Raw genomic sequence first — 16,034 nt, forward strand, 5'->3', positions numbered from 1 at the left:
GGGAAAGCATGTCCGCCGCTTGTTTGACAAGAGTTCAATTTCTACCTAGCAACAGTCAGGAAGGGGGCGGGGTTCAACTTGCGTTCGTTCCACGGAATAAATTGCGATTGGTCGCGGAGAGGCTACATACAAGCTGGAGGAGGTTGCTAGTGTTTGTCCGCCATTGTGTGTCACTTTGGCGTTTTATGTATGTACACACACACACACACACACACACACTAGGGACGATTGAGATGAGGTGTCCCGCATTTTTTCCCCATTAGCCGATTGCTAAGCTACATTTGTCGGTTCGTCCAATTTTTTTCAGGTTAGCTACATTAGCGACGTTTATAGAATGTAAATATCATTTTTAAAAAGTTCAAACATCAAATATGCAATCGATAACAGCAACTCATGTGACTAATAACTAATTTATCATGTTTTTGTGGGTTTTGTTGTGGGTGTCCAATGGGAAAAGAAGTCCCAATTGCATGTTTTTTTTTAAATATTTTTTTTGATCAAGCCAAATAATAAAACATTATTTATATACAAGGAGGCAAAAATAAGTATACAGTAGAAGTAATAGTTTAATTTTTTAAAATTATTTTTGTGCGTGTTTTTTTTAAATCCTTAACTGTATGCTTATTTTTTTCCCTCCAAGCATAATAATAGTTAATTAATTCATATTTAATAATAAAAAATATCTTGCATTGCATTTTTTTAGCATTTTTTTCCTCAAAAAATAAGACAATTTTTCTGTTGGCCAAATAGAAAAATGCACCAAAATAATAACTTCAAAAAGTGAATATAAATAAATACTTCTATACAGGGGGTACAAAAGTAGTACAGTTATAACATCCCCAATGCAATAATTAATAACTGTATACTTACTTTGTAACCCCGTATATATAAAAATATTTATCAGTTTTAAAAATGAATTTATAATTAGAAATTGATTTTTTTTGGTCGAGCCAAACAAAACCCTTCAAAAATTCACTTTTGTTTTGCCAGCTTTTGATTGGACGTTATGATCCGACGACTAAATTAAGACGGAATAAATTTCAAGTATGTCCAACTTTTTGTTAAAAAAAATCGATTTTAGTGCAACCTCAAGAAATAACAGACACTTATCTTAACTTAACTCAGTGTTTCCCAACCAGAGTTCGTCGGAGGATCTGCCAAAAAGTCAAACGCTGTAAAATTCAGAGAGAAAAAGCTTAATATTAGCATTTGAAAATTGAAATATGAGCAATATTAAGTCATATTTTTTTTTTTAGTATTGCAAGATTAGAATTGTAAAATTATGAGATTCAAGTCATTTTGCTGCTTATTTTGAACATAATGTGAATTTGTTTGTTTTTTTAGGACTTCAACTTTTGTCTATGTGAGGACAAAACTGTTTTTTTGCAGAAAATGAAGAGATTACCGTCATTTTTTGGGGGAAAATGTAATATTACAAGATTTAAGCCATTTTTTTAACATTACATGAACGTGAAGTTGTTTATATTTTTTTGTACTTCAACTTTTTTGGGTGAAAAGTTTTTTTGGGTGAATTTTTTTTCCGGAATATTACGAGATTTAAGCCGATGTTTTTACACTACGTGAATCAGAAATTATTTTGTTTATAGGACTTCAACTTTTGTCGGCGTAAAGTCTGTGTGATCATTTTAGGGTAAAAACAACATAAGTACCTGTCATTTTTGGGGAAAAACGACAAGGGTACCTATGTCGTTTTTGGGGGGAAATCCTGTCTTTTTTTTCAACCAAAAAAAAAAAACGACATCTATGTCATTTTTGGCTGAAAAACCCTGTCTTTTTTTCAACCAAAAAAAAACGACATGGGTACCAATGTCATTTTTCCCCAAAAATCCTGTCTTTTTTTCAACCAAAAAACATAGGTACCTAGAGCTGTTTTTTTGCGTAATATTAAGAAATCCAAGTGTTTTTGGGCGAAAAAGTCATTAAAATGCTGACATTAAAAACATTACATGACTTCTTTTCTACATTCCATAAATTGTCGTGCACGGATATCCCCTTTTGCCGACATATAATCGGATTAGAAATACTTTTTTTGGTGTTTATTTGATTCCTGTTGATGAGAATTGAACCATTATTAATTGATGGCGCCATCTGCTGGTGTACCTCAAGATTTTCGGCACGCAAAAGAAGTCAACTCACGGTGGACGGAGACGTCTACAAGACGGACTCGGTGTCGCGGCAGCCGTCCCGGTCCTCCAAGGTGAAGACGAACTTAGTGTGGGCAGAGCCACCGTCGGAGGCGTGGGCGGGGTCTTCCTCGGGCCCCGCCTCCCGGCTCAGGCGGTCCAAGGTGAGGTCGGAGGAGAAGAGATCGGTGGGCGTCAGGAAGCCTTCGCCGCTTTTGATGTAGTCGTCGTAGTTGCGGCGGAGGCAGCGCCACGTAGTGGCGTAGAGGAGGAAGGCGGACGACTTGAGCGCAATGGCGATGCTGACATACAGGTGGCGGTAGGCCACGTTGTCGTACAGCAGGCAGGCGCCCTTCTCGCCGCAAACCGAGCTCCAGGACAGGCAAGTGGAGTCGATGCCCATGCCGAAGATTAGTGGAGGCGGGATGAAGCCTGGGGGGGGCGGGACAAAATGGTCGGTCCGAGGTTAACGGGTTGGTTAAGTTGGTTCTCCATATTTTTCACGTTTTTTTGGGTTAGTGCAGAATTAAGGGAAACACAAATGGTCCAAAGCAAGTCGGTGCAATGAAGGTAAGTGCGAAGATTAATTTTCATCTCAGGACGATCCTGGTGAGGATCAGCGGTACGTCATTTGATTTTGATAAGACAAATCTCACCGATGAGTCTGAGGAGCAGGAAAAGGACTCCCAAGGCGTACGACTTGAGGTCCGGACTCACCGTTCTGAAAAAAGAAGAAGAAGGTAAGAAGGAGGAAACAGCCCAATACAATTACAATAAAATTTAGATTTTTTTTTTTTAATAAATGGATTTAAAAAACTGGATTAAAATTCCTCAATGTTGCGTTTTTATAGAGCTAAAATAATGTTTATTGTGGCTTTTTTTAAAATATAGTTTTAGACTTTACTAAATGATTTTTGAACTAAAAACAGAAAAAAATGATTCAAAAATTACAATATTTAGATTTTTTTTTTATAAATGGATTAAAAGCCCTGACTATTCAGTTTTTATAGATCAAAAACAATGTTTTTTTAATTTTTAGATTTTACAAAACTAATTTTGAACTAAAAACACAGAAAAATGATTAAAAAATTACAATAATATTTAGGCATATTTTTTTATAAATGGGTATAAGAACTGGATTAAAAACCCTAAAAATTAACTTTTTATAGATCTAAGACAATGTTAATTTCATATTTTATTTAAAATATATTATTAAATATTACTAAAAGATGTTTTAACTAAAAATAGAAAAAAATGATTAAAAAATGACAATAATCGATTTAAAAACTAGAAAATCAGGAAATGTAATATACATCTATACTCTTCATTTTAATTTAATCCTAAAACAGAAAGTCTCCACTCATCATTAACTTTCCCGGGCCACACAAAATGATGCGGCGGGCCAGATTTGGCCCCCGGGCCACCACTTTCCCACACATGATCTAACCTGATGAGGACGATGACAGAGGGCGTCTGCGCCATGGCGCCGATCATGCTGCACAGGCAGATGACGCAGAGGAAGGTGAGGAAGGCCTGTTGACAGCCCGGACTCGGACACTTTCCCGGGACGGCCACTGCCTCCTCCGCGTTGGCCGAGATACACGTGCAACCTGTCAAATTCTGAGCCGTGGGGAAGTTCGGCGTAATCAGTACAGAATTAAGAGAAACACAATGGGTTCCATATGAAGAGTAGTGAGGGAGGCGGGGCTTACCGGCTTGGTGCAGCCGGCGAAGCAGGCGGACAGGTACGTGACGGCGTTGGAGCCGCAAACCGGGCTGACGGACGCCGTGTAGCAGTTGCAGCCGCTGATGCAAGGGGCGTCGGGCGAATGCCGGCGTCTCAGCGTCCTGCCACACAACCGACGGCCATCTGTATCGCGGCTACGTACGCAAAGGGGGGTTGGGCTTACTCGTTGCCGTAGGCCACTGTCACCCCGGCGACGGGACCCGTGTCACAGCCCAGGAAGAGGAAGGACACGTAGCAGGCGGTGGACACCAGGTTGACGCCCATGGCCATGCGTACGGCGCCCAGGGCCGAGAGGTTGAGTTTCTTCACCAGTAGGCCGCCCAGGAAGATGCCCAGGCAGGCGCAAGGGATGGCCGTCATGCCTAGAACGGGACAAAAGAAGAAGGTACTGTCAGTCTATGTGGTTAAGTAGAGGGTAAGTTAAAAAAAAATAAAAGCTTAGAGTCGTGATGATGGCTGGAAACGAGCATGCTAAGCTAATTCCATGCTAACTAATTGGTTGTCCGTCTCCTAGTGCACGCCTCTGGCCTGAAGTCAGCTGGGATAGCCCCCAGAACCCCCCGCAAGCCTAGTGAGGTTTGAGTGGTTCAGAAAATGAATGAATATTTCTGATAGTTACTCACGCTACCATTCAAAAACACAAGGAAAACTTGCCATATTCACTTCACCGTAAAGGCATGTACTAAAAGTCTCTTGAAGCTTTTCAAAATAAAAGATGGGTGGAGAACCCAGGATTAACAAGTTACTCACCCTTTCATTCAAAAGCACAAGTAAAATTTCCACATTCACTTCACAATAAAAGCATCTATGAAAAGTCTCCAGGCTTTTCAAAATAAGAGATAGGTACGGCACCTGAAGTTAACAAATTACTCACCCTTCCATTCAAAAACTGAAAAAACTTTCTATATCAACTTCACAATAAAAGCATGTACTAAAAATATCTCAAACCTTTTCAAAATAAGAGATGGGTGCAGCACCTGAAGTTAAAAAGTTACTCACCCTTCCATTCAAAACCACAAGAAAACACATTCACTTCACAATAAAATAATCTATCGAAGCTTTTCAAAATAAGATATGGGTTAACCCCATACTATTTTCTTAATGTACCACCTGTAACGTAAATACAATTTCATCCTCCCCCTCCCCCGCTGAACAAACGACAGGAAGACCAACCTAGCAGCTGATTGGCCGAGGAGGTGGTGAGGTTGAATTGCTGCTCCAAATACTTCCCCAAAAAGGCGGCAAACCCAGCCACCACGGCTATCTCCATGCAGGCCGCCAGCGTCACGCAGCTGAACACCGGGTTGGACAGCAGGTGGCGCGTAACCCGCGGGATCACTGGAACATACCAAGTCCATCCACAGCGCGGGGGTGACTGGGACAGTCCACCGAGGCTAAAAATCGGCGGGAAACTACCTCGGAGATGCTGACACACAGAGAGCCCGGCGTTCATATCGAAGCCATGGACGCCCGCCTTGCTTTTGGCCCGGCAGTCCGAGCCCAGGGGGGATGGCAACATGGCCCGCCGGCTTTCCCCCCCGCTTTCCAGCACTCGGTCGTCCAGGGATTGAGGGAAGCCGAACATGAAGAGGGCTGACACAAAGAGTAAGGCACCGCACAAGAGGAAGCCCCCCCACCAGGCCCCGATCCAGCGAGGGTCTTCCGGGGTGATGTCCAATTTACCTGGGTGGGACGAGGCGACACAACAACAAAATGACCGTCTATGTCGGAGGTGTCAAAGTGGCGGCCCGGGGGCCAAATCTGGCCCGCCGTGTCATTTTGTGTGGCCCAGGAAAGTAAATGATGAGTGCTGACTTTATGTTTTAGGATCAAATGAAAATGATAGATATAGATGTATATTAAATTCCCTGATTTCCCCCCTTTTAAATCAATCAATGTAATTTTTTAAATCAATTTTTCTGTGTTTAGTTCAAAAATCGTTTTGTAAAATCTAAAAATATATTTAAAAAAGCTAAAATAAACATTATTTTAGATCTGTAAAAACTGAATATTCAGGGGGTTTAATCCATTTATTAAAAAATCTAAATATTATTGTAACTTTTTAATCCATTTTCCCTGTTTTTAGTTCAAAAATCAATTTGGAAAATCTAAATATATATGATAAACTGGATTTGAACCCAGATCCCCCACCGTGAGGCCGACCCGCTAATCACTATTCACCGGTCTGCCCTCGTCTATGTAATATCCAATGCATGTATTGTCCTTATACATGTACGAGTACACTGCGATTCTAATCTTCGCCACAGGGGGCACACGTAAATAAAAGATGTATTTATACAATTAAAATGCAACCAAAGAATAATTGTAAAAAAAAAACTCACTGGTGTCAATGAAGACGGCATCCACGTAAACTTTGGTGCAGACGGAACCCAAGATGAAGCCGCAGGCGGGTCCGAAAACCAGGGTTGAAAATAAAATACCTGCAAGACAACATGAATGGGGTTTAAATGGCGCTTTGAAGTCATGTACGGCAGAGGGCGCTATTAAGCCAACGCTGGGCCGCTTGGCATCAAGCAAATTGGATTTTAAATCACGATTTTTCACTTATCTATATTATTATTTAATATATTTACACGTTAAACATATGTTTTGCCCTTATAGTAGAATTACACACACAAAAATAGTTTTATATCATATAATCCATTATAAAAGGTTTCCATTATATTATTATTTTTTTATTTAATACTTATTTATTTCAGTTTTTATTAATTTTTTTCACAATTTTTCACTTTTCGGTGCGTTATATTTTCATAATTCACCAGTTCTTACTTTTCATAATGTCGTATAATATATTATCATATTCAAAAATTAAATTTCCTGCTACAGGACTTTGCTTTTATAATTATTATTATAAAAACTGGATAAATGTTGTGTATATTATATTTTAATAAATTAATATTTTTAATTTTCTTTAGTTTTATATGGAAATAATGAATAAAAAAATCTGTGAACAATGTATGAGTGTATTGGTGGGAATTTTTGAGTTATTTTTTTAATTAATGAGCATAAATATAAGGATTTTTTTGTTTTAGGTGAATGATAATGAGATTAGTTTTAGTTTTAGATTTTTTTTGGGTGGACAAAAGGAATGAATAGCAATTTTATGTGGGTTTTATTCACTAAAAAGAAAAACGTAATGAAATAAAATGGACTTTCTGAGGCAATCAAAACACACGCTTTTTTTGGAACACGTTCAAGTACTTCAATTATTGATTGACGAGCCGGTAGCATCATAAATGATTCAAACGGAAGTCTGACCGCAGCCCAAGTGATTGGTCATACACACCAAAGACATCCCGACCCCAGGCTACGCAAAACACTTTAAAAAACAGATTGGAATATTTTAAAAACAATAAAACGTGCGTACATTTTCCACCTCTGACTACGACAGGATAATTTCAGTGATTGGTCGCACTTATTTGATGTAAATCTCTGATTGACTTGGCGGAAATGTGTAATATGACACCAGGAAGTAAGAAGATGGATCTTTACGAGGTCGTTGGAAAACACATTAGTGGCTGGCGATGGCGTTCCGGCGCCCCTGAAATCAATCAAATATAAATAAATAAATAAATGATTTGCCTGTGAAGACCAATCCGTGCAATTTAACCTTTTGGAAGTAAAAGTGGTACCTCTACTCATGAAATGGATTGCTTTCAGAACTTCTTGTTGCCTTAGCGTTAGCATAGCAGTATTATACATGTAAATTCTCTCATTTGGTTCTGAAAGAAATTCCAACTAAAACCCTTTAAAAATATTCAAATAACAATTGCAAGATTTTAAAAAAAATGGTATGTGGAAAGATTTGTAAGTAGAGGTACGACTGTATGGGGATTTATCATCATTTTAAGATTTTTTAAATTTTTATGTCGAAAGATTTGTAAGTAGAGGTACGACTGTATGGGGATTTATCAACATTTCAAGATACAAATATTGTATCTATAAGCATTTGTAAGGAGAGGTAAGACAGTACGGGGATTTATCAACATTTCAAGATTTTTAATAAAAAGTATATAAAAGCATTTGTAAGTAGAGGTAAGACTTTAAAGATAAAAAATAGTATGTAGAAGCATTTGTAAGTAGAGGTAAGACTTGATGGGGATTTATCACAATTTCAAGATACAAAAATTGTATGTAGAAAGATTTGTAAGTAGAGGTAAGACTGTATGGGGATTTATCACCATTTCCAGATACAAAACGATTGTATGTAGAAGAATTTGTAAGTAGAGGTAAGACTGTATGGGGATTTATCAACATTTCAACATACACAAAAATTGTATGTAGAAAGATTTGTAAGTAGAGGTAAGACTGTATGGGGATTTATCACCATTTCAAGATACAAAACGATTGTATGTAGAAGAATTTGTAAGTAGAGGTAAGACTGTATGGGGATTTATCAACATTTCAAGATTTTAAAAAATTGTATGAAGAAGCATTTGTAAGTAGAGGTAAGACTATGGCGATTTATAACCATTACAAGATTTTTTAAAAAATGTACATAGAAGCATTTGCAAGTAGAGGTACAACTTTTTGGGGATTTATCACCATTTCAAGATACAAAACTTGTATGTAGAAAAATGTGTAAGTAGAGGTATGACTTTATGCTGATTTATCACCATTTCAAGATTTAAAAAAATTGTATGTAAAAGCATTTGTAAGTGGAGGTAATTTATCACCATATCAAGACATTGCCCCGCCCCCTTAGTATGTAGTATTATTCCTGCATGTTTTTTTTATTTCGGTATAGCGGCGACGGGCGCCATTGGCGTAGTGTAAGACAAATCCCACAGAGGGAGAAAGTCGCGGGAATGATTTGCCGTGTGGAGTCTCCGGCTGGCTGGCAAAGGCGCAGCAGCGCTGAAAAAGCCAAGCGCTGAGTCAGCGTCCGGCGTTTCCTCGGCACGATCGCTCTGGCCCGAGTGCAAACATTTTGCTGCAGTGGCCTCGCAGCGCTTCATTACGCGCATTACGACGGCCCGGAAAAAGACGAGAAGGGGAGAGACGGCGCGGCTTTTTCCTTCGCCGCTCGCTCTAAACGAGTCTACCGTGGCGCTGCCGCAGCGGTTTTCCGTCGGAAGCCGCGTTGGGGCTGTCGCCGGGGGAAAAAAAAAATGGGATGATTGTTTTTTAGAGCGTTGGAGCGTGGAGGCGCTAAACGCTAAAGACGTTAGCGTTCTTAAAAGGATCATTGCATGGCTTTAATGTTAGTAAAGTGGTACCTCTAATTACGAAATGAATATTTTTTTCGGAACTTGGAAATTTCGTAAGTAGGAGTACTTTATATGTAAATTCTTTCACTCAATTAACAATTAAATGCTTTTAAATTGGTCAAAGTGTCGCAATTTTGTATTAAAGATGAAATATCATCTAATTTTCTGAAGCGCTTTATCCTCAATTGGGTCACGGGGGGTGCTTAAGCCCTGATCCGAAGAAGGACGTGACAGCAAGCTTGTTTAACGCAAAAAGGTCAGACAAATGATGCGTCAGACAGGAGGGGTCGCTTGTCTGGGCCAGACGTATCGGTCACAGCTGCTGACAACAATCAATAATCCTATTAGCACGTGGCTATTTTTGTTAGCGACAGGGCTTTCTGCGCTAGGACGCTCGGTCCGTATTGTTGGGAGAAAAGAACATTGGGGAACACAAAACGTGGTCATTATGTGGAAGCTGGCGCAGCTGAAAAATGAGTCACCGTGACCCGTTTTTCAAAATTAAACCAAGAGCGGAAACTGAATTTTCTCATTTTTTTCAATATCTTGTCGGCCATTTTGACACGATGTCGTCGGTCGGTGCAGCTTTGGTTTTTCAAAATTAGGACATTTTCGACAGCAAATTTTGACGTTAGGGAAGTGCCCGATCAAGTATCAGATTGGAATTTATCGGAAATCGTCCATTTTAATTAAAATTATACATCTTAATGTATAATATGTCTATATTTACATTAACACTATTGAAGCCTCGCAGTACAAAGAAATCACAACTAAAATAGCTCAATTTATGGCGTCATCTTTCTCCAAAAATCAATCTGCTATTTTATGATGAAAATCCATCTTTAATATAAATAACCCCCATAAGCTTCACGACGAAAACCCAGTATCCCACAATGCACCGGAGCTCTGTTCCCAAAGGAAAAAATACATGCAAGAATGACTGAAAATACGTTAGCATCCGCTGGCTAACTTTAGCTCATAACGACGAAGAATTGGTAAAATGAGTATAAAATAAGCCAAAATGAATCTTCAACATACCTGACAACTCGTACGCGTGCCCATCTTTTGTCCGGGATTTCAAACGTTTTAACGGTCACACAAAGTAAGACAAAAACATTTAAACGTGTATATATTGTTAGCGTCTACAACGAAAACAAAAGAAAACAAGAGCCTTCCATTCGGGCTGTTTGAAACTCGCTAACCTGTTCAATTCTAGCCAATCAGTCGCGCGGTGCGTTTAGGAACAACCTGTAAAACACAACACTCTACTCATCACCTATGTTTCTACCCTACGGCCCTAGACAATTGAAACGGTATGATAGCATTAAATTTTGTAGCTATATATGAACTCCAATTAAACTTTATTTCACAATATGACGAACACATTGTGTCACAATTATATTTAAAATTGTGTTAAAATTGAATTTAAAAAAGAACTGTAAAAAAGTGATTTTGATGGGAATTACACACACACCCAAACGCATCATGTTTAATAACGGAAAACCTTGATAATACTTATACAATAGTTTTTGATTGCTCCAGATTCTTTTGAAAGTCATATTGGCGATTATTTGTTTTTCATTTGAACTAAATTGTTCTCTTTTTTAAAATAATGCACACAATATAAATGTATTAACCATTTTGTTTGGTCATACGTCACTATTTGTAAGATGGACGCACATAAATCTAGCTTTCCACACGTGAATATTTACAAAAACAAGAATGGGATTTGAACACAACGTTTAATGATTAAATGCTAATTTAAAAAAATACTGTTTTGCTAGCCCACTCACTCACAAAACATTTAAAAGATTCACTCTAATCAAGCAAACGTACATGTTTGACTTTGATTCGGGAATCTTGTGCACAGGTGCATTGTGGGTGACCTCATCTCAGTCAATGGCTAAGTAGTAAGTAGTTCCCCGAGTACTCCCGGAGGGTTAAATCGCACTCGGAGGCCGCGATCGATGGGCTGGACGCCCACGGGCGGCCTTTTCTGCACCAAGTGTTTGCGCTTAATATTTAATGGCGGGCTGCCGTGTTTGCTAAACAACTCCTAACAGCTACTGTGTCACTCTGCATTATTCATTGGGTTAGCTTACACGTTAGCCGTGTTGAGATTTGCACAACGGCCACTCATCGAGACCGTTGTTTGGGGAGAAAAAAAACTAGTAACTAGTACTGTTGTACTTTTACTTACAAAATTAATTTGTTCGTAAGTGGAAGTATAACTGTACTACTTTAGTAGTGGTAGTAGTAGTGGTAGTTGTAGTATTTGTTGTGGTAGAGGTAGTAGTAGTGGTAATAGTAGTAGTAGTAGTGGTAATAGTAGTAGTGGTAATAGTAGTAGTAGTGGTAATAGTAGTAGTAGTAGTGGTAATAGTAGTAGTGGTAATAGTAGTAGTAGTGGTAATAGTAGTAGTAGTGGTAATAGTAGTAGTAGTAGTGGTAGTAGTAGTAGTGGAAGTACAAGTGGTAGTACTGGTAGTAGTGGTAGTAGTACTGGTAGTAGTGGTAGTTGTATTAGTAGTGGTAGTAGTAGTGGTAGTAGTAGTGGTAGTAGTAGTGGTAGTAGGAGTAGTAGTAGTGGTACTAGTGGTAAAAGGGGTAGTGGTAGAAAGAGTAGTGGTAGAAAGAGTAGTGGAGGTAGTAGTAGTGGTAATAGTAGTAGTGGTAGTAGGGGTAGTAGTAGAAAGAGTAGTGGAGGTAGTAGTAGTAGTAGTAGTAGTAGTAGTAGTGGTAGTGGTAGTGGTAGTAATAGTAGTACTAGTGGTAGTAGTAGTAGTAGTAGTAGTAGTAGTAGTAGTAGTAGTGGTAGTAGTAGTAGTAGTAGTAGTAGTAATAGTGGTAGTAGTATTAGTACTAGTAGTAAAAAAAATAATTTGGTGTTCAAAAAGTCTTTTTTTTTTCAAACTCTTGAAAAAGAAAGGGTTGTCTTATAATGGGTTCGCAAAGTGCGCTAAGAAACGAGCTAGCCAATCCCCGAATGGGACCCGGTAGCGAACTACTCACCTATATACAGAGAGGAGTCCTTCCTGTGGACGTGGTCGTCGATGTAGGCCACGCCCAGAGGCTGGACGGGGGTGGCGCCGATGCCCAGCAGCACCTGGGCGCCGATGAGCAGCAGGTACATCATGTTGGTGGCGGCCCGGTCGCCGCACTTGTGCGCCGAGTCGTCCCTCGCCGAGCGGGAGCCGTTGGAGCAAACGTCGCGCCCGTCCTCGGCGCGCCACGAGTCGCCGGCGTCGTACTCGTACTGGTGGGTGAGGAACTCTGGCAGGGCGGACAACAGCGCCCCCAGCGCCATGACCATGCCGCCGCAGCCAATCAGGCGGGGCCGGTGGGCCTTGGCGCCAAAGTAGCTGACGAAGAGGATGAGGGCCAGGTTGCCCATCTCAAAGCTGCTGGCGATCACGCCCACGTCGGCGCTCTGCAGGTTGAAGCGTCTCTCCAACGTGGTCAGGACGCTCACCTGCCGGTGAAAAAAAACACAAATTTGACCATTTTTCGTAGGTGCCGGCTCTTGACCAATCACGGCCCTTATTTAAAAAAGTACAGTAATCCCTCGATTATTGCGGTTAATGTAGACCAGACATGGCCGCAAAAAATCAAAAAACGCAAAGTAGGGTTACCCCTATTTAAAGAAAAAAATAAAGATTTATTTTCTAAGTAGAGTCACCCTTATTAAAACAGAAAAAACATTTTTTAACGATATAAATAAATACAATAAAAATAAACTAAATAAATACAATTAAAATAAACTATATAAATAAATGAAATTAAAACAAACTATATAAATAAAATTAAAATAAACTATATAAATAAATTAAATCAAAACAAAGTATATAAATAAATAAAATAAAGTATTAAATAAATACAATTGAAATAAACTATACAAATAAACACTTAAAATAAACTATACAAATAAATAATTTTAAAATAAACTATACAAATAAATAATTTTAAAATAAACTATATAAATATATCAAGTAAAAATAAACTATATAAATAAATAAAATTTAAAAAACGATATAAATAAATACAATTAAAATAAACTATATAAATAAATACAATTAAAATAAACTATATAAATAAATGAAATTAAAACAAACTATATAAATAAATAAAATTAAAATAAACTATATAAATAAATTAAATCAAAACAAAGTATATAAATAAATAAAATAAAAATAAAGTATTAAATAAATACAATTGAAATAAACTATACAAATAAACACTTAAAATAAACTATACAAATAAATAATTTTAAAATAAACTATATACATATATCAAATAAAAATAAACTATATAAATAAATAAAATTTAAAAAACGATATGAATAAATACAATTCAAAAAACTATATGAATAAATACAATTAAAATAAACTATATAAATAAATAAATGTCAAATAAACTATATAAAGAAATAAATTTCAAATAAACTATATAAATAAATTTCAAATAAACTATAAAAATAAATAAAATAAACTGTATAAATAAATAAAATTAAAATAAACTATATAAATCAGTTAAATAAAAATAAACAATATAAATAAACAAATGCAAAAGATATCTATAAAAAATTCTAATGATACAGACTATTCTATCAAATTTAAAATAATTAAAATATAAATCTAAAAGGATTCATAGACGTACACCTTGAAAATAAATAAGAATAATTTAACATAATTTATTAATTTGATCATCTACTTTTTCATATTTCATTTTGCCATAGTGCTCTTTGGAAAAATCATTTCATATCTAATACAACTCTTACAAAATAAAACCACAACCTTAGAAGACAAAAACATGCGCCCTTGAAAGACAAACGGAAAAAAAACAATCAGATAGCATGTGCGGTGGAAAAATTAAAATATAGCGATTACGGGTTGTGGAAAAAAAAATATGGAAAGGCACTTTTGATTTTGGCAGCGTTCAAGGACGAGTCTTGCGGCGGCAAAACCATAATGCACTTTTAATTGACTTTTAAAAGCCACACACTATTTATTTATTTATTTATTTCCACAAGTAAGTGCTTTTTCCAAACCGGGTGTGCCAGAAAATTGACGCTAATAGGCGTCTAATATATTTACAACTAGGAATCAGCTATTTAATAGCATTTCATGTACTAATTATTATATATGTTTTAGTTTTTTTTAGTTCAAAATATGTAATAATTAATTAAAAAAACATATTTTTTCAAAATGTCCTCCCATTTTTTTAATTACCCAAAAAGCTAAAGACGTAAAAGTTTTCAGTGTCAAAATAAACAATAATTATTAATAAAAATGATATATTAAAAATTGTATTTTAGTATAAGTCGGATTATTGAAGTTTTTTTTTAAATGATACAGAGAAAAATATTATATGTTCAGATAAAAGTCAAATAGGGATGAATCAGACAAAATATTAATATTTTTTTAGATAACTATCACTTTAAAAACCTTATAATAAAATGTTGACGTCAGTGCGACTTATAGTCCATAGACTACATCACCTTACTGAAAACTAAAATGCTTCTTTTAACCAACGACTTTGAAATATCTCATTTCCTGAACCAAGGGATGGAGAAAATACAATGTCCACACAGGTGGACAAACCTGGACTTGAACTCAGGACCCCAGAGATGCGAGCCCAAAAGCGCTAACCACACACCCCACCGGGTCGCCCATTTTTTTATATAATAAATGGATTAAAAGAACTGGATTAAAAGCCTTGAATATTCAGTTTTTTATAGATCCAGAACAATGTTTATTTGAGCTATATTAATATATATTTACAGATTTTACAAAATGATTTTTGAACAAAAAACAGAAAAAAATATTTTAAAAATTACGGTCATATTCCGATTTTTTTTAATATAAATGGATTAAAATCCCTGAATATTATTTTTTTATAGATCTAAAACAATGTTTATTTTAGCTTTTTAAAAAATATATTTTAAAATTTTACAAAATGATTTTTGAACTAAAAACACAGAAAAAATGTATTAAAAAATTACAATTATTGATTTAAAAGGGGACTAAATCAGCAAATTTAATATATATCTATACTTTTCATTTCAATTTAATCCAAAAACATCAAGTCAGCACTCATCATTGACTTTCCGGGCCACACAAAATGTTTCAGCGTGCCAGATTTAGCCCCCGAACCGCCACTTTGACACATATGATCTATTGGTTTTGGCTCGATTCCTTTTGACTATATGATGCAGCCGCCGCATCTTAATGGTGGTGATGGGGTTTGCTACAGTAACTGCACCTCTTTAAATATGGACCTCGTGCACGTCGTTGGGTAACAACAACAAGACAACGTGGGGAGACTGCGACGTTAAGCGACTGCTGCAAAGGCCTCGCTCGTCTCCCCACCGTCGGGGTGACGATTACCGTCACCCAGGAATTAGCCACCCCCCGTCCCCTCCCCACCCCCGGTCATGACGTTCGAGTCTCACCAGATAAGCGCCCACGGTTCCTTGAGCCAACATGAGCGCACATTCCGACAACAGGAAGATCTTGATGTTAGAAAAACACGAGGTCTTCTTCTGGCTGACGTCGTCCTGCTCGGTTTCGTCGTCGCCGCCGACGCTCTGATTTTTCACCTGCATGTCTGCATGCGGCCGCCGGGGGGACGTCGTTGTCGACGTCGGCAGCGGCGGCGGCGACGTGTCCGGCCGGGCGGCGCTCATTCGGCGCCCCGCGAGAGAGGACGACTCGGCATCGCCAACCCGTCCGTCGGTCCGTCGGTTTCGTCCGAAGGCGAGCAAGTGAGCGAATGAGCGAAGTGAGTGAGTGAGTGGTCAGGCCGGCTCCGAGCCGCAATCCTCTGCGGCCGAAGGACGAGCAGTTAAGCTCCGCCCATCCGTCGGCACGTGCCGGCTACCTAAGCTCCTCCTTCACATCACCGACGTCGTCA

General features: G+C 37.8%; 1 protein-coding gene across 1 annotated transcript; it reads right to left on the reverse strand.

Annotated features, from left to right (window-relative positions):
• Positions 1–1,788: 1,788 nt before the first annotated feature.
• On the reverse strand, positions 1,789–15,982 carry LOC144194650 (solute carrier organic anion transporter family member 3A1-like). Its single transcript, XM_077713857.1, has 10 exons — positions 15,574–15,982; positions 12,135–12,594; positions 6,234–6,332; positions 5,308–5,574; positions 5,065–5,229; positions 4,055–4,253; positions 3,857–3,992; positions 3,592–3,764; positions 2,801–2,865; positions 1,789–2,576 (listed from the first exon to the last, which is right to left on the reverse strand). Exons 1-10 carry the CDS (start codon positions 15,805–15,807, stop codon positions 2,173–2,175), a joined length of 2,202 nt encoding a protein of 733 aa, XP_077569983.1. The 5' UTR covers positions 15,808–15,982; the 3' UTR covers positions 1,789–2,172.
• Between the last annotated feature and the right edge of the window lie 52 nt (positions 15,983–16,034).

The sequence above is a fragment of the Stigmatopora nigra genome, chromosome 3 (genome assembly GCF_051989575.1).
Source record: "Stigmatopora nigra isolate UIUO_SnigA chromosome 3, RoL_Snig_1.1, whole genome shotgun sequence".
Lineage (NCBI taxonomy): Eukaryota > Metazoa > Chordata > Actinopteri > Syngnathiformes > Syngnathidae > Stigmatopora > Stigmatopora nigra.